The sequence below is a fragment of the Typopeltis vanoorti genome, chromosome 13, assembly GCF_054136105.1.
Source record: "Typopeltis vanoorti isolate ZY-2024b chromosome 13, IOZ_Tvanoo_1.0, whole genome shotgun sequence".
NCBI classification, from domain to species: domain Eukaryota; kingdom Metazoa; phylum Arthropoda; class Arachnida; order Uropygi; family Thelyphonidae; genus Typopeltis; species Typopeltis vanoorti.
Window position 1 is genome coordinate 84,344,100 of NC_143561.1, and position 19,761 is coordinate 84,363,860.

The 19,761-nt window shown below is 38.2% G+C and overlaps 1 protein-coding gene across 1 annotated transcript in view; it reads right to left on the bottom strand.

Annotated features, from left to right (window-relative positions):
• The window catches only part of LOC150100323 (lysosome membrane protein 2-like), a 187,092-nt gene that overhangs the window by 155,858 nt on the left and 11,473 nt on the right, over positions 1-19,761 (bottom strand). Inside the window, exon 2 of the mRNA XM_090402637.1 lies at positions 8,016-8,173. Within this exon, the coding sequence (XP_090258763.1) occupies positions 8,016-8,173 (158 nt within the window). The remainder of the gene's footprint in view (positions 1-8,015; positions 8,174-19,761) is intronic.

Here is a 19,761-nt window from a genome sequence, read left to right on the forward strand (position 1 = left end):
CCCTTTAGCAATTTGAATGTCTCAATCATATCTCCCCTTTTCCGCCTATCAACTAGTTTCTGCAACCCACAAATCTTCAACCTGTTCTCATATGGTTCATTCCATAGACCTGTTATCATCTTAGTCACTCGCCTCTGGATCCTCTCCACCTCCTCCCCATCAAGAAGGAACCGAGACCAAATCTGGGCACAGTAGTGGAGATGAGGTCTTATCAGCTCGGTACAGAGGTACAATAACTTGCTTGTCTCTGCTCGTCAAGGTATTTTTCAACAACCAAGTGAGTTGATGAGCTGATTTAGCTACTTTTGCAATGTGCCCTCTAAACTTCATCTCCCTATCCACCAACACTCCTGAGTCCCTGGCCTCATCAATCTCTTGGAGTACAGTTCCACCAATGTGGTATACTGCTGCTAATCTTTTCACCCCAAAATGCATAACCTTACATTTTGTCACATTAAATTGACATCCATTCTCCTTAGCCCAGAACTCCAATCTATCTAAGTCATCCTACAAGACTTTGACATCTTCTTCATTCACTATTGCCCTACCCAACTTTGCATCATCAGCGAACAAATGAATTGTTCCACTTAGATCCTTCCCTATATCGTTAATGAACAGATTAAACAGCAGTGGTCCAAGAACAGAATCCTGCGGCACACCACTTGTCACAGGCCGTCTTTTGGACTCTACTCATTCCCATGTGTTGTAGTTTACGGATTAGTATTCCATGTGGTATCCTGTCAAACGCCTTTGCCAGGTCCAGCAGTATCACTGTAAACCCATTTCCCTTATCCAGTTCAGCCGTCACCTTGTTATAAAACTTGAGCAAGTTACTGAAGCATGATCTACCCTTCACAAAGCCATGCTGTCCCCTGTACAGTATCTCATTTTCATCAATCCATTCCTGTATTTTTCCCTTGACTACTTTCTCCAAGACCTTGACAACGACTCCTGATATGCTAATCGGTCGGTAATTTTCAACCGCAGTCTTGGATCCTCCTTTATGCAGTGAAACTATTTTCCCCTCTTTCCACACCTTCGGGACTAAACCAGACCTGAGACTCAGATTAAACAACATGGTCAAGGGCACTGATAATTCCTTAGCCACTTCACACAAGACCCGTGCCGGTATACCATCCAATCCACAGATGTGTTCACATTAAGGTTCTGTAATAGACTAGTCACCTCCACTTCATTCATCACTTTTCCCATATAAACTAATGGTTCCTTCATTTTTTCAATGTCACGACCTGGATGATATGCTTTTGCAAAGTATGCGCTCAGTAACTCCACAACAAAGGTTGAGGTCACCCTCCTCTCAGCAACTCAGACAATCATAATCTTATACAAGTTTCATCTCTACTGAAATGCTCTTCCCTCAGCCATTTCCTTTGTGTAATTTTGGAATTACAATGCCCAATTGTTTCCTTTCCACTTTCAGATACTTTCCATGATCACATTACAGAAATTATCTATGTTGGAATGAGGGTGGGCCCTCATTCTGTACTCCATTCAAAATTCTCACCCAATATCCAAATCATGGTTTTCCAAGAAGAGTGCCAAAGTAGTTCATGAAAAAAAATAACAAAATAAAAATAAAATATCCCATATGGCTTGAGACAAAATCACCATCCTTGTTCTCAGTTTCATTTAACAAATCACCATCTTTGTTAAATGCAAAAGAACTTTTAACAAGTCTAAGTCTGACTCTGAAAAAGTTAAATGCAGAAAACTTTCCTTCTGCATGAATAGCAGCTGTGCTTTGTGGTCCCTTGCAAAAGCCACTGGACATAATATCTGTACTCTCAAATCTCCCTAATCCAATGGAAAACAACACCTAAAAACAAAGATGACTTCCTGGCATCATTCTTTTCCAATTCTTGTACAGATGACCAAGACAAATCACCTTCAGGTATACCTAGAACAACACATCTTGCCTACTGTAGATCTCTGTCAGAAAAATATCAGAAGAATTATTAACAAACTGGATACCATAAAGGCTTCTGGTCCTAATAGTATCCAATCCTACCCCTCAAATGTACTTAAAAGATCTGTTCCCAAACTTACATTTAAAATATAATATGCATCCTTTATCATCTCTGCATGGCTTGCATTCATCCCATATCATTGAAGCAAATTCATATTCAGTCTATTAAAAAAAAAAATGGACAAAGATGAGTCTAAGTTCTAAAGTAATGGAAAATCATCAATGATTAACTTCTTCATCACCTGAAGAACTGCCAGCTAATCAATAACAACTAATGGGGATTTGCTACTAAAGATTTACGGATCTCGCCTCTATTACACAGTTTTGGACACATGCCATGAAAAGGTTTGAGAAATCTGTGCTGTTGAGCTTGACATTTTCAAGACATTTCATGGACTGGCATATATTCAAGATTTGAGAGTGCAGATACTCAGTCGTTTGCTATGTTGTTAAACTGGGAAGGATATTGTCACAATACTTTGATGTGTTGTTGTTGTTGTTATTACAGGAGGTTTGAGAAGCTGAATGAGGATTCAGTTTAATACTGTTAAATGTCAAATTATGCAGTCTGTTCAGAGAAGATGGAACAAGGTGTATTGTACTAAAGGAACATCATCCTAGAAGGCAGAGGAGGTAAGAGATCTGGAGATACTGATGGACAGAGAGCTTACATTCAGAGGACACACTGTAAAATTATTATTATTATTATCCAGGCCTCCATGGAGTCAAAATACTCATCATGGGAGGTCATTTTCAGGAATTACAAAGTTTATCATACCACTCCTTGAACCCATTGACCGTTCCCACTAAAACCACTCTCTCAGGCAATGCATTCCAAGGTTCAACCACCCTCCATGCAAAGAAACCACTCCTCACCCTCTTGCGCACGGCCTCCTTTTGTAACTTCCAGGGATGACCCTTGTCATCGCTCCTTCCCACCATTCCACCAAGTGAAGGAACTCTCCAATGTCTACCCCGTAACTGCCTCTCAACAGTTTAAAAGTCTTGATCATCACACCTCTCCTTCTTCTATCCACCAAACTCTGCAGTCCACATTCCCTCAGTTGATCCTCAAAACTCATATTGTACAGTCCTGATACCATCTTTGATATCTGCCTCTGTACCCTTTCCACAGTCAGTTTATCCCCTTCAAATCCTGGGGACCAAATCTGAGGACAATAGTTTAAGTGTGGTCTGATCAGGGCCTTATACAACGGAATAATAACTCTTTTTATCTCTGCAGGTCAGTGTCCTTCTCACTATTGCAGCAATCCTCTAAGTTACCCTCACCATCTTTGCAATATGCTCCCTGAATTTCAGTTTTCTATCAATCATCATCCCCAGATCTCTTGTCTCCCCTATCTCCTCCAATCGAGTACGCATCCTCCCATCGATGGATCCCAAACCTCAAGACTTTACATTTTGCTGCATTGAACCGAGATCCCCATTTATTTGTCCATCTGTCTAGTTTATTCAAATCCTCTCGCAGGGCTGCCAGATCTGCACTATTACTGATAACCCTTCCCAACTTCACATCATCTGCAAATAACTGAGTGTCCCCTTGCAATCCAGTGACAATATCATTGATATAAAGATTGAACAATACAGGTCCCAGTACTGAGCCCTGTGGAACCCCACTTGTAACCTTCTGCTTCCTTGATATTGCTCCATCATACACAACTCTCTGATACCTATCAGTCAACCAATCCTGAATTCATTTGAGTAACCTGACATTTAAATCTACATGCTGCAACTTAAATATCAGCTTATCATGTGTCACCCTGTCAAACGCCTAAGCAAAATCCAAAAAAATGACAGTATATGCCTTTCCCTCATCGACTGCTCTTGTCACTTTATTATAATAGACAATCATATTACTGAAGCAAGAGCGCCCCTTAACAAATCCATGTTGATTCTCACAGATAACATTACCCTCATCTACCCAACACTGTATATAGTCCCTCACTAATTTCTCCAAGACCTTAACTACTGATGACACACAAACAGGCCTATAATTAGACACTTCCAGTCTGCTACTGCCCTTGTACGTTATAATGGTTATCCACAAAATTGCTGCCATAACTATAATTGAAGGACATTGTCAAATAGGGATAAGAAGGTGACAGTTGTATAAGGTGCTAATTAAGCAACAGCTGGATACGTGAGTGATATGGAAACATCAAAAAGAAAGAGAGAGAGTACAGAGGTATTTTTGTACCTACTCACCATTCCTGATCCAGAATAGTGAGCAAGTACAAAAAGAGATTAAGGAAATGTGCTCTGCAGATCTTGTCAGGTAGGAGGAGAAGAGATTATTAAATTGAGACTAGGAGAGAAAAGCATATCATATCAGATAGATATAAGGTGCACAGGTTAATTGGTGGCCGATGAACAAGTATTCATTCCTGTATAAGGTCAGTGAGTATGGAAGCAAAAAGCAGATTATTTTGCATGGCGCATAGTAAATAAATAGAATGTGCCATCAGAGTGGATGGTAAATGTTCCAATGTTGAATTTTTACTTCAATAAAGATCAAAACTGGTCTGGGTAGCAATCCTTCTGCAAATGCATAGCATTATACATGTCTGCAAGGCTGTGTGCCTTACATTATGTGATACTATAGCAACTGATGTGAAGTTATTAGCCTCTACATACAAGTAGCCCAGTCGTGAAGTTATTTCAAAAACAAACTTTGTATGCTTACACTTGGATAAAGGATGAAACCAAGAATATAAGAGAGACATGGTTGGAAGAGGATGACATCCTGACAGGAATAGACATAGAAGGGTATGATGTGTTTTGCGAGGATAGAAGGGGTAAAAAGGGAGGGAGAGTGCTATTGATGATAAAGAAAGAGTTATGTCCATACAAAGTAGACATGCAATACGGAAATAGTGCCAATGGTTTTCAGGAAGTATTGTGTGAGATAGAGGTCAATGGAATCAAATACTTGATGGGATGTTGTTATAGACCAGGTAATGTGGATGGTGGTGATAGTGAAATGTATACTCAAATTAGCCATCAAATAAGAAAAGGGTGATCATTATGGGTGATTTTAATTATGGCAATATACACTGGAATGATGAGATAGCAACTGGAAGTAAAGAAAATGAGTTTCTTGAGATTTTGAGGGATAACTACCTCAGAGAGTATGTAAAAGAGGGCTCATGAGGATTAAGGGTCTTGGATTTGGTCATCTCATCAGAGGATGTAATTATAAATGAGGTGTCAAATCATCCACCAATTGGTAAGAGTGACCATGAGGTGATTACCTGAGAGGTTGCCAGCAGTGCGAGGACCCCTGTAAGAAAAGGGTATATGTGGAACTACAAGGGGGGGGGGATTATGAACAGCTCAGGAGAAAGCTTGCATTGCAGGTGTAGCGTGGAATGAGGAGTTAGCTGGAAAAGAGATCAATGCAGCTTGGGGGATTTTCAAAAACTATCTAGTAGATGCAATGTATTCCAAGGGTGAGAAGGTTAAATAAGATAGGTGTGAGATGGATGAATAAAGAGATTACGCATGCGATACAGAGAAAAAGGGTATTGTGGAGGCAACATAAGAGAAGTAGGAATAACCAATTTCATGAGGTCTACAAAGACCAGTCAAGAAGGGTGACTTGGTTGGTGAGAGTAGCTAAAGAGAGCTATGAACAGCAGTTAGCTAATGAAGCCAAAAAGAATCCTATTGAGTTCTTTTGATATGTAGCCAGCAAAAGAAAAATGATTATGGAAGGATGACATTGATTGGAGAAAATGGTATAAAGACAGCTGTTGTAGAATGTATGGTGGAGATACTTAATGAGCAGTTCATAAAGATCTTTCAATCTTGTGAATGTGACTTCGAGAGATTTCAGAGCAGTTGATAATGGGGAGGAGAGACTAACTGTAAGTGAGCAAGAGGTGTTTGGGGGAGTTGAGTAAACTAGATGTAAATAAGGCTGTGGGACTTTATAATATATCACCGTGTATTCTGATGGAATGTGCCAGGGATTGACATCTGCATTCACATTTTTTTTTAATACAAGTCTTGCACTTAGGAATTTGACCAAGGAGTGGAAGGAGGCAAGATTGTGCCACTTCATAAAGGAGGTGATAGAACTCAAGCATCAAACTATAGGCTTATCTGTGTGTCAGGTGTTGTGGTTAAGTTGTTGGAGAAGCTTGTGAGAACTAGGATCCAGAGTTGGGTTGATAACAATGGTATAATCTTTGATGGACAGCATCGATTTGCTAAAGGGAGGTCATGTTTTAGTAATCTACTTACTTATTACAATCAAGTGACTGCTTCCTTGGATAGAGGAGAAGGATACACAGTAATATACTTGGATTTCGCAAAGGCTTTTGATAAGTTGACAGTCAACCTAGAGCAGATGGAGTTGGATATTAGATTAGTGCATTGGATTGGAGACTGGCTATCTGATAGGTACAACAAGTTGGGGATGGGGGTGCGATATCCAGGTAAAGGAATGTCACTAGTGGAGTGCCTCAGGGGGTCTGTTTTCGGGCCATTACTGTTTAACTTGTATATTAATGATATTGGTGAAGATTTGGATGGAAATATTCAGTTATTTGCAGATGATGCAAAGTTGGGACAAACAATAAAGAGTAGTGAAGATGTTGTGGCCTTGCAAGAAAACTTGAATAAATAGAGTGACTGGGCACGCAAATGGGGATGCGAGTTCAATGTTGCAAAATGTAAGATTTTAAAATTTGGAAAACAAAGATGGGATGCAGAATTTATGCTTGATGAGAATATATTGTTGGAAGTAGAGGAAATCTGGGGTGATAGTGGATAAGGATGTAAAATTTAGCGGACACATCGCCAAAATTGTGAAGACAACACAAAGACTTCTGGGAATGATGCGGATGACACTGACGTGTAGAAGTAGGGAGATTCTTGTTCCATTGTATAAGGCTTTGATTAGGCCACACATGGACTATTGTGCCCAGATTTGGTCAACGGGTTTTCAGAAGGATGAAGAGATGTTGGAAAGGACGAAAGGTGACTGACTAAGGTAGTTTCTGATCTCTGGAATGTCGAGTATGAGGAAAGATTGAGAAGATAATTTACAGAGTCTGGTGGACAGGAGGAAGTGTAGAGATATGATAGAGTCCTATAAGTTGGTAAGTGGTTGTTATAGGATCAATACTGGAGAAGTTCTACAGAGAATAGTGGGAGATCAGGGGAGAACCAGAGGTCATCCCTGGAAACTGTATAAAGAGGGTGTGAGTAGGGGAGTGAGAGGCAGGTTTTTTTTCGTGCAGAGTTGTGAATGATTGGAATGCCTTGCCTGAGAGTGTGGTATTTGCAAGGAGTTTGAGTGTGTTTAAGACACAGTATGATGAGATGTGTGTGTGATAAAAGGACCTCCCAGATGAGTCTTTGACTCCATGAGGTCTTGGGGTAATAATAATAATAATAATAATAATAATAATATAATTTCTTGGCATCTTTAACTTCTAGTTGGCTAAGTGGTTAGCATATCTGCTCTCCAACCAACTGGCAGGTGGTTTGAATTCCATCCTTGGCATGGATGTTTGTGATGTTCTTTAGGTTTGATTAATCACCTGGTGTGAGACCATTATCACTACATCACCCAACTTATTCGAGGCCTGAGGCTTTAAAAAGTTCCATGATTGGTCTCTAAAGCAGGATTTTTGGATTATGTAAAAAATAAATAAAAAATAGAAAAATTAAAATAAAGTAAAATAAACAAAATTACCTATAGCAGCACCATAGTAGCACCATTAGTATCACAGTGCTAATGTACTATGGGTTTATAATCTTTTTTTTTGGGGGGGGGAGGTAATATTCACATAAAAAATGCAATCCTTTCTTTTATTGATGATAAAAACAAGTACATATACCAATATTTTAAGTCATATTTTTCATAATTATTGAAAGTAACAGTAAAACTGGAATTTTTTCACTTTCACAATAAAGTAGCAATAATGATTCCGATCTATTTGTGAATTAGTAATTTCAACTGCCAAAATGTAATAAATTTTAACATTATTAAACATACCTATAAACACATGGTCCTACTTCTTGAAGTTTGGGTATTTTTCCTTCTGTAACCTCATGAGGATTTGTTACATTAAATAAATAAACTTCCACAAATATAGGAACTGGAGGGTTCATCCATCTTTCCAGTGATTCTGATCCGTTTTTGAGTATTAAAGCCTGTAAAAGTTATATTCATGCGTTTATAACAGCTTACTAAATCCAGTTACATTACCTGAGAAGAAAAAATTATATAAGTTTGTGTATATCACAGTGCATATGTTCCCAATATTCAGGTTTCTAGAAGTTCAAGTATCAGATTAATACCCAGACTCCTAAATGTATGAAGTTATAGTGTCTCCTGTAAGGTGTCTTCTCCCTCCAGGAGATTGATTTCCATGTGTCTCCACCATGTCCTATTCTGTGCCTCTCTGCGGCATTCCTCATATTAGAGATAGGTCCGGTCGTCTATATTTTTCATCCACTCCAGTCTTTGTCTTCCTCTCTTTCACTCAACAGTTCCTTTGAGAAGTGTCCTTTGTAGGCAGTTATGTCTCAGAATATGTCCAAAATATCTGACTTTTCTCTTTTTAATTTCTTTCATCAGGCTCCTGTTTACGCCTGCCATCTCTAGTACCTCTTAATTTGTCCTTTTGTCTTTCCATGATATTCTCATAATTCTTCGCAGCATCCACATTTCAAAGGCTTCCAGTTTTTTCATACTCAGATTGGAGAGTGTCCATGCCTCTACTCCATATAATAATGTAGACCATATGTAGCATTTGGAGATTCTTAGTCTTCTTTTCAGATTTAATTCTCTAGATGGTAGTATATTTTTCATACTGTTGAAAGTTGACCTTGCGATTTCAATCTTTTCTCTAATTTCATCTTCTGTCCTGCCATTCTCTGTGATCAAGTGTCCAAGGTATATGTATTTTTGCACCTGTTCTAATTTATTTCCTTTTATATCGATGCATATTTTTGGTATTTTCTTTTCTCTTGAAATTATTATGATTTTTGTCTTTTTAAAGTTGAAGCTGAGGTCATACTGTTCGCTATACTTGAGGGTTTCATCTATAAGAGTTTTGAGGTCATATTTGTTTTCAGCTAGAAGAACCATGTCATCTGCATATCTTAGGTTATTAATATTTCTGCCCCCCTACAGTAATTCCTTTGAGGTTACTAATTTTATTAAATATTTCTTCTGTGTATAGGTTAAAGAGAATCGGAGAAAAGACATAGCCTTGTCTCACACCTTTCTGAACTGGGAATTCTTCTGAGGTCTCTCTATTTATTCTCAAAGATGCAGTCTTTTCCATCCATGCCTATTTTTGAAAGGATTTCAATTAATTGTTCATGTTGGACATTTTCGAATGCCTTTTTGCAATCAATGAAGCAGAGGTACACATCTTTTTGTTTTTCTAGATATCTTTCTATGATGGTTCTGATGTTGAAAATACCTTCCCCTGTACCTACATTTTCCTAGAAGCCACTTTTTGTATCATTTATTTCTACGTTTATTTTTCTTTTATTTCTTTCAAGAATAATGTATAGGAGGACTTTTGATGCTTGACTGATGAGGCTGATTGTCCTGAACTCTTCACATCTTGTAGCTTTTGTTTTTTTTTGGGAATTGGAACGAAATTTGATGATTAATATCTTTGGGTAGAAATCCAGTCTCGTATATTTTACTGCATAATTTTGTTAGAAATTTCAGTCCTCCTTCATCAAGAGCCCTCAACCATTCTGCCAAGATGTTAATTCATGCAGCTTTATGTGGTTTTAGTTTTCTGATGGCATTTTCAACTTTACAGAGTAAAATGGATGGTCCTTCTAAATCAGTCTGTTCAGGAATATCATTTCTTTGTTGTTCATATAATTTCCTTGTGTATTCAATCCATCTTTCCATGATTTCTTTTTTATCCATTAGAATATGGTCTCTTGAGTCTCTAATGACACTTGTATGGTTTGCAGTATTTGTCCTGCTTGTCATTTCTCTGATCTTTTCATGCATTTCTCTGCTTCTGTGTTTTCTATCAAGGTTTTCTATATCTATACATTTATATTTAATCCATTCCTCTTTGGCTTTCCTGCATTCTTTTTTTATTTCTTTATTCATGCTTTTATATTCAGGTTTGTTCTTTAACTTTTTTATTTGTTCCATCAACGTCAGTATTTTTTCATTCATCCAAGGTTTATTCCTTTTCCTTTTTAATTGTGGGAGTGTATTTTTGGCTGCATCATTGATGCTATTCTTGAATGTTTGCCAGTTCATGTTAATTTCATCAATTGCCATTCTATTCTCTGTGTGAGTTGTGGTGACAGACTTGTTAAGGGATTTTAAAGCAGTCTTTAACTTTTATTATTATTATTATTATTCATGCCTCCAAGGAGTCAAAAGACTCAACGAGGGAGGTCCTTCCTAAGACAAAGTCTGTCAAGACTCATCGAGGGGAGGCTCCCCCCCCCCGAAAATCACAAAGTCTATCATACCACTCTTTAAACTCACTGACCGTTCTCGCTCCCACCACTCCATCAGGCAATGCATTCCACGGCTCAACCACCCTCCACACAAAGAAACCACTCCTTACCCTCTTGCTCACAGTTTCCTTTCGTAACTTCCAGGGATGGCCTCTTGTCATCACTCCTTCCCGCTGTTCAACCAAGCGAAAGAACTCCCCAGTGTCAACCCTGTAAGCACCTCTCAACAGTTTAAAAGTCTCAATCATATCACCTCTCCTTCTATCCACCAAACTCTGCAGTCCACATTCTCTCAGCCGATCCTCATAACTATCCTTGTACAGTCCTGAAACCATCATTGTCATCAGTCTTTGTATCCTTTCCACAGTTAATTTATCCCCTTCAAATCCTGGGGACCAAATCTGAGAACAATAGTCCAAGTGTGGTCTGATCAGAGACTTATACAACGGAATGATAACCCTCTTATCTCTGCAGGTCAGTGTCCTTCTCATAATAGCAGCAATCCTCTGTGTTACCGTCACTACCTTTGCAATATGTCCCCTAAACTTCAGGTTTCTATCAATCATCAACCCCCAGATCTCTTGTCTCCCCTACTTCCTCAAGTATAACTCCTCCCATAGAGTATGCAGCATCCCATCGATGTTTCCCAAACCTCAAGACCTTACATTTTGCTGCATTAAACTGACACCCCCCATTCATATGCCCATCTATCTAGCTTATTTAAATCCTCTTGCAGGGCTACCACATCTGCACTATTACTAATAATCCTTCCCAGCTTCGCATCATCCGCAAACAACTGAATAACCCCCTGCAATCCACTGGCTATGTCATTGATATAAAGGTTAAACAATATAGGTCCTAGTACTGAGCCCTGTGGGACCCCACTTGTAACCCTCTGCCTCCTGGAAACTGCTCCACCATACACAACTCTCTGATACCTATCAGACAGCCAATCCTGAATCCAGTTGACCAATCTGACATCCAGACCCATGTGCTGCAACTTAAATATCAGCTTATCATGTGGTACCCTGTCAAATGCCTTCGATAAGTCTAAGAAAATGCCAGTATATGCCTTTCCCTCATCTAATGTTCTTGTAACTTTATTATAAAAGGCTAGCATATTGCTAAAACAAGAGCATCCTTTCACAAATCCATGTTGATTCTCACAGATAACATTACCCTCATCTGCCCAATGCTGTATACGGTCCCTCACTACTTTCTCCAAGATCTTAACAACTACTGATGACACACAGACTGGCCTATAATTAGACACTTCCAGTCTGTTACCACCCTTATGCAATGGCACTATCTTACCTTCCTTCCATTCCCAACTTCTTGGTTGTTAAGTGAGTCTGAATTATAAGTTTCTCTTATGAATGGTTGGCTTGGTATCTTAAGTGTTATTTTGATTTTTGCAATCAGTGGGTTGTGGTCCGATCCTATGTCTGCTCCAGGATATGTTTTTGTTTGTGTTATTGCATTTCGAAATCTTTTGCTTATTATTATATAGTCAATTTGGTTTCTATAGATGTTCCCAGGGCTTTTCCAGGTATATAGTCTTCTTGGAGGATGTTTAAACAGTGTGTTGGCAATTATTAGGTCATTGGTTTCACAGAATTGAATTAATCTTTCACCTCTTTCATTTCTGATTCCAAGCCCTTGGTTTCCCATGCAAAATGAGATTTTTTCTGAGCCCACTTTTGCATTTAGGTTGCCCATCAGCATAATAACATCATCTGACTTAGCACTGGCGATTGCAGTTTGGATGTCTTCATAAAATTGTTCCACCTCTTCGTCTGGGTGATCTTGGGTTGGTGGATATGCTTGGATAATATACAGGTTGAATGGTTGTGCAGTTATTTTGGCTTTTATGATTCTGTCATTTATGGGCCAATATCCCTGTAGAGATTTTGCAATTCTATTACTTAGAACAAGTGCTACTCCATTAAGGTGTAAGTCACTGCCAGAGTAGATTATAGTGCGATTTTTTCTTCTTATTATGCCTGTATCTGTCCACCTCACTTCACTGATACCTGCAATATCGGCCTTCATCACTTCTAATTCCTGGAGTAGGTTATCTAATTTGCCTGCCTCAGAGTGTTCTGACGTTTCATGTTACTATTTTCAAGAGATTGCTCCTGGTTTTCAGACAAGGGATATCTGAGAATATCCTCCCTGGAGGGTTTAGGATATTATCTTCATACACTACCTTAGTAGTTCTTGTCTTAAAATTCCCAGTTTCAAGCTCTTCTTCCCTGTAGCTATAAGAGCTGATGGTTGCAGGGGTCTCAACCACATCTCTAACTTTATATTGTGACATGGTGCGTTTCATGGTTGACAATGGATAAATACGTGGTGAGGCTCCGATCTCTTCCACAACAGCTGGCCACAAGTCCCTTAGATGTCAAGAGTGTGCCCTCGATGTGCCGCACATCTTGCTGTCATGCCCTTGATGCCATTGATCAGTCAGTGTTGATTCTTCTGCCATCTTGGCCATTCCAGACTTCATGCACATAAGGGGGTGACATTCCCTATTTACAGCATTCTATATTGCTGATACCCTCACTTAGTTTAGTCTGCCAGCCAAAACGGTTTACCGGGGTATGGCCGCTGGTGTGCACTACCAACTTCTAAGAGCCATAAGTGAGAGTTGAGTGTATGTGAGGACCAGAGCCCAACATCCTGACCGCAAGATCAGCGGCTGACATTGATACTAAGGGGCTACCTCTCCATACACGCCAAGATGCACGGTAGTTCTTCTTGTTTTTCATTTCCTGCTTTAGGTCATAGACTTGTGACAGTGTTTATTGCAATTCATCTTTTCACCACTTTCATCAACCAACAGTGGTCTTCTGGTACTTGGTTTCCATTTTTCTATTCATCTAATTATTCTTTCTTTTTGTAGTCTGTTGACATGTATTCGCCATTACTTCTTCTCATATTTGTTTACTATTTGTAAGACACACATTTTATATATTTCTACATTTCTGATCTTATCAAATTGTTTTTCCCACAAATTTCCTATGGGAGGGAAATATCTTCATGACTGGGCTACTTGTATATATTGAGGCTAATAACTTCACATAAATTACCTTAGTATTCCATAATAGTATCTCATAATGGAAAGGCAAATATCCTTACAGACATGTATAATGCATTCCATTGTGGGAAGGGTCACTACCCAAACTGGTTTTGACTTTTATAAGGTGTGACATCTTTTGGCAATATGTATATGGAAAATATACGACTTCTGCATTACTTCAACCTTGGTATCTCTTCTGGGTTTGGCTCCCACTGATGAGACCCCAATAACGGTCTAAACCAGTCTGGCTAGTGGCCCTTCTCATAATGCATAGTATTATACACATCCAAAAGGGTGTAATTTGCATTATGATATAATAAACCAATTGATGTGAAGTCATTAGCCTCTATGTACAAGGAGTCCAGTCTTGAAGATACTACAACTTTGGTTTCTAACATTTGGATAAAGGAGGTGATCGAACTCAAGCATCAAACTATAGGCCTATCTGTGTGTCAGGTGTTGTGGTTAAGTTGTTGGAGAAGCTTGTGAGAACTAGGATCCAGAGTTGGGTTGACAACAATGGTATAATCTTTGATGGACAGCATGGATTTGCTAAAGGGAGGTCGTGTTTTAGTAATCTACTTACTTATTACAATAAAGTGACTGCTTCCTTGGACAGAGGAGAGGGATACATGGTAATATACTTAGATTTTGCAAAGGCTTTTGATAGAGTACCTCATGATAAGTTGACAGTCAAACTAGAGCAGATGGGGTTGGATATTAGATTAGTGCATTGGATTGGAGACTGGCTATCTGATAGGTATCAACAAGTTGTGTATGGGGGTGCAATATCCAGGAAAAGGAAAGTCACTAGTGGAGTGCCTCAGGGATCTGTTTTAGTGCCATTACTATTTAACTTGTATATTAATGATATTTTCGAAAATTTGGATGGAGATATTCAGTTGTTTGCAGATGATGCAAAGTTGGGACGAACCATAAAGAGTAGTGAAGATGTTGTGGCCTTGCAAGAAGACTTGAATAAATTGAGTGATTGGGCAAGTAAATGGGGATGTGAGTTCAATGTTGCAAAATGTAAGATTTTAAAATTTGGAAAACAAAGATTGGATGCAGAATTTATGCTTGGTGAGAATATATTGTTGGAAGTAGAGGAAATAAGAGATCTGGGGGTGATAGTGGATAAGGATGTAAAATTTAGGGGACACATCGCCAAAATTGTGAAGACAACACAAAGACTTCTGGGAATGATGCGGAGGACACTGACGTGTAGAAGTAGGGAGATTCTTGTTCCATTGTATAAGGCTTTGATTAGGCCACACATGGACTATTGTGCCCAGATTTGGTCACCTAGTTTTCAGAAGGATGAAGAGATGTTGGAAAGCGTCCCAAGGCGACTGACTAAGATAGTTTCTGACCTCTGGAATGTCGAGTATGAGGAAAGATTGAAAAGATGTAATTTGCAGAGTCTAGCGGAGAGAAGGAAGAGGGTAGATATGATAGAGACCTACAAGTTGGTAAGCGGTTGTTATAGGATCAATGGTGGAGAAGTTCTACAGAGAAAAGTGGGAGATCAGAGGAGAACCAGAGGTCATCCCTGGAAACTGTATAAAGAGGGTGTGAGTAGGGGAGCGAGAGGCAGGTTTTTTTCGTGCAGAGTTGTGAGTGATTGGAATGCCTTGCCTGAGAGTGTGGTGTCTGCAAGGAGTTTGAATGTGTTTAAGACGCGGTATGATGAGATGTGTGTGAGATAAAAAGACCTCCTAGATGAGTCTTTGACTCCATGAGGTCTTGGTTAATAATAATAATAATAATAATAATAATAAAGAATGAAACAAAGAATATAATTTCATGGCATCTATAATTTATAGTTTAACCAAGTGAAAAAACACTTTCTACATGATCTTTTTATATATATATATACTTTTATACTTGTATTTTTCAGTATCGAAATTCATATTGATCCATGTTGTTTTCTTTAAACATGCAGAAATTTCATTTGCCTGAAACGCTTGCATAGGCTAGTGTTTCGCTGACTATTAATTAATTGATTTTTTTTTTTTTTTTTGGCCTGTCATTGGGTGGAATCAAGGCTTTTGCAGCTGTGGTCTGGTGGAGCTACAAATGAATATCCTACAGTGATTGAAAATGAGTTAAGGTTAACGTGATTACCTAGTTTTGGGAGACCTCATTATGTACAAAGTGGTCTTGATCACTGCCTTTCACTTTATTAGAAGCATCTAGTGGAAGGCTGTGTTCAAAACCATTTTGTAGATAATGAAGTATTCTCCAAAAACTAGGTGATCCTTCAGATCACTTTAACATTGCTCAGTGTGCTTCAGTGGTGCTTACTTTAGGAGATGAGCAATTCTCACTGGCTGCTTCAAGAGGGTAGTGCTTCGCTCAGCAGTAGGTTTTTGCTTGTCACTGGGTGTAGCTGAGGCTTTTACAAATGTTGTCTGGTGGGACCACCACTGAGTATCCCAGAGTGATCAAGAGTGATGAGTTAGAATGAACCGTCAGGTCACTCAATGAGGTTAGAATAATCTGAGGGATCACCTAATTTTTAAAGGAGACCCCCATTACTTACAAAGTGGTTTCCTACTGAAGTAGTCTTGATCACTGCATCTCATTGGATGCTTGCTTGCTTATAGCATAGCTTCTACAGTTGCGCTTGCCCAAGAAGATGAGCAACTCTTGCTAGCTGCTTGTGGACGCTGGTGTTCTCAGCTGTGGATTTTTGCTCGTCACTGAGTGCAGCTTAGGGTTTAGCAGGTGTTGTCAGGAAGAACCAAAACTGAATATCCTGGAGTGATTGAGAGCCATAAGTTGGAATGATTCTTCAGGTCTCAATCTCTCATAAAGGTTAGAATGATCTGAAAGACCACCTAGTTTTTTTAAGGATGCCCATTACCATTACTTATGAAGTTGTCAAAACTGGCCTGATAATGATTCTTCCTAATATTTTTGCATTATGGAATATTGAGGCAACTGGTGTGAAGTCATCAGCCTCTATATACAAGTAGACGAGTTGTGAAGATACTTTACATGCTTGAGTAAAAGATTAAAGCAAGAATGTGATTTCATATTAAATATAATACACTTTCTAACGACACAGAAACACTTTTCATTTTCATTTTTTTTTGTTCATTATTGTAATACCTAATTACACATTTATTATTTGTATAAATATCTTTGATAAGCTTTACAATCAGTGTTTTTATTTTTTTTCACTATTATAATTAAAATACTAATTTTATACTGTTGAAAGCTTCATTATCATTATTAGTAGTAGTAAAATAAACTTAAAAAAAAAAAAATACTAGTACTCTAATGGTATCTAAAACATATAAGCAAACATTGACTTTGAAAGATTATACTGCTGCTACTACTACTATTATTATTATAATGACATATATTTAAAAAAAGAATGCCATCAGCAATGTGTACAATAAATGTATCAGAAATGTAATAATTATAATACACTAGTTATACATATATCAGTACTTCGTATACATGATAACAATAATTACTAATAGTATTAAGCATATTATCTAAAGAGTATCTAATAAAAAAAAATTAGCAGTAATCTAATTATATACTTGAATGGTACCTAAAACATCTTCATATAAACCAAACGTTGGGTTCAAAAGATGTGGACAAAATATGAGGGGAGGGGCTGAAAGGTTCTGATAAATATCTAGAACAAAAAGGGGTGGTTTGTGTAACAAGGGGAAGACTTTTTTTCTCAGTATGCTGCTAAGATTATTGTACTTACTATGCATATATGAATATTTCATATATGTATACATATATGAAATGTATATGTAATGTAAATGCACATAGATATACAGGGTGTTCGGGATAAATTTGACATATTTATAATTAATTATATTTTTCCGTAAGTTACATGTATTAACACACACTTCTCTTCATTTAAAAGTTTGGACCCTTCTTCATTCATATACAAGATGTCAGAAAGGATGGATAGCTGGAACCCACCTGAATCATGGAAGAGAATAACTTGTATCATGATGATTCGTGCCCGCCATCAAAATAAGGATATTACGACTGCTGCCCAATGCTCCCTGAATACAGTAAAAACAATCAGGCATGAACTAGAGACTTGTAATGGTGACTACGAGGATGTAGCAAGAAGAAAGATCCCTAGCAGACGATCTGATTGCGTTCGTACAGCAGAATTCCTCGCAAATCTGCAGGAACAGGTGTTGAAGAACCCTGGCATTGGAATTCGGGCTTTGTTCGTGGAGTTGCTAACTGTAGTCAAGCCCTGGATAACAAGGGTAGCCAATGGTAGGCCGTATGTATGGCAGCAGGATTCGGCCCCTTGCCACACCTCTGGGAAAAGTCAAAAATGGTTGTCTGAAAATTTCTACGACTTCACCAGTCCAAATGTTTGGCCTCCAAACTCCCCAGACCTTAACCCCATGGATTATTTTGTATGGGGCGCAGTTGAAAAAGACACCAATCGCACTTCCAGTAATACAAAAGCCCAGTTAATGGATAAAATTAAAACAGTTTTTGCGGCCCTTCCCAGGGAGACTGTAGCATCAGCTTGTTCGAGGTTCCGAAGCAGAATTGAAGCTGTGATCGATGCTAATGGTGGTTATTTTGAGTAAATCTTGTTGATAGTATTGTAATTAACTCTGCCTGTAATGTTTTTTTGTCAATTCATTAAATTTAATAGATACAAAGAAGATTTTCTTTTTCCTTACGAAACTGTCAAATTTATCCCGAACACCCTGTATATGTAATGTAAATGCACATAGATATATATGTAATGTAAATGCACATAGATATATATGTAATGTAAATGCACATAGATATATATGTAATGTAAATGCACATAGATATATATGTAACTAAATGCACATAGATATATATGTAACTAAATGCACATAGATATATATGTAACTAAATGCACATAGATATATATGTAATGTAAATGCACATAGATATATATGTAACTAAATGCACATAGATATATATGTAACTAAATGCACATAGATATACAGGGTGTTCGGGATAAATTTGACAGTTTCGTAAGGAAAAAGAAAATCTTCTTTGTATCTATTAAATTTAATGAATTGACAAAAAAACATTACAGGCAGAGTTAATTACAATACTATCAACAAGATTTACTCAAAATAACCACCATTAGCATCGATCACAGCTTCAATTCTGCTTCGGAACCTCGAACAAGCTGATGCTACAGTCTCCCTGGGAAGGGCCGCAAAAACTGTTTTAATTTTATCCATTAACTGGGCTTTTGTATTACTGGAAGTGCGATTGGTGTCTTTTTCAACTGCGCCCCATACAAAATAATCCATGGGGTTAAGGTCTGGGGAGTTTGGAGGCCAAACATTTGGACTGGTGAAGTCGTAGAAATTTTCAGACAACCATTTTTGACTTTTCCCAGAGGTGTGGCAAGGGGCCGAATCCTGCTGCCATACATACGGCCTACCATTGGCTACCCTTGTTATCCAGGGCTTGACTACAGTTAGCAACTCCACGAACAAAGCCCGAATTCCAATGCCAGGGTTCTTCAACACCTGTTCCTGCAGATTTGCGAGGAATTCTGCTGTACGAACGCAATCAGATCGTCTGCTAGGGATCTTTCTTCTTGCTACATCCTCGTAGTCACCATTGCAAGTCTCTAGTTCATGCCTGATTGTTTTTACTGTATTCAGGGAGCATTGGGCAGCAGTCGTAATATCCTTATTTTGATGGCGGGCACGAATCATCATGATACAAGTTATTCTCTTCCATGATTCAGGTGGGTTCCAGCTATCCATCCTTTCTGACATCTTGTATATGAATGAAGAAGGGTCCAAACTTTTAAATGAAGAGAAGTGTGTGTTAATAAATGTAACTTACGGAAAAATATAATTAATTATAAATATGTCAAATTTATCCCGAACACCCTGTATATGTAACTAAATGCACATTTGTGCTCATGTATATGTAAATACTAAGAATAAATTTTTAACTAGTTAAAAAAAAAATCAGACTTCCATGGAGCTATACTCATTACAGGAGATACATACTATCACATACAAAGCTCATCAAACCATACTTTATTCAATGTGTCTGCATTCATAACTCACTCAGGGAATAGATTTCGCTCAGCAACAATTCACAATTAGCAGAACAAAATATACAGCTGGATGCTGCTATAGACCAGGGGATGGAAAAGATGATGGAGATAGTATGCATCGGCAAATAGACT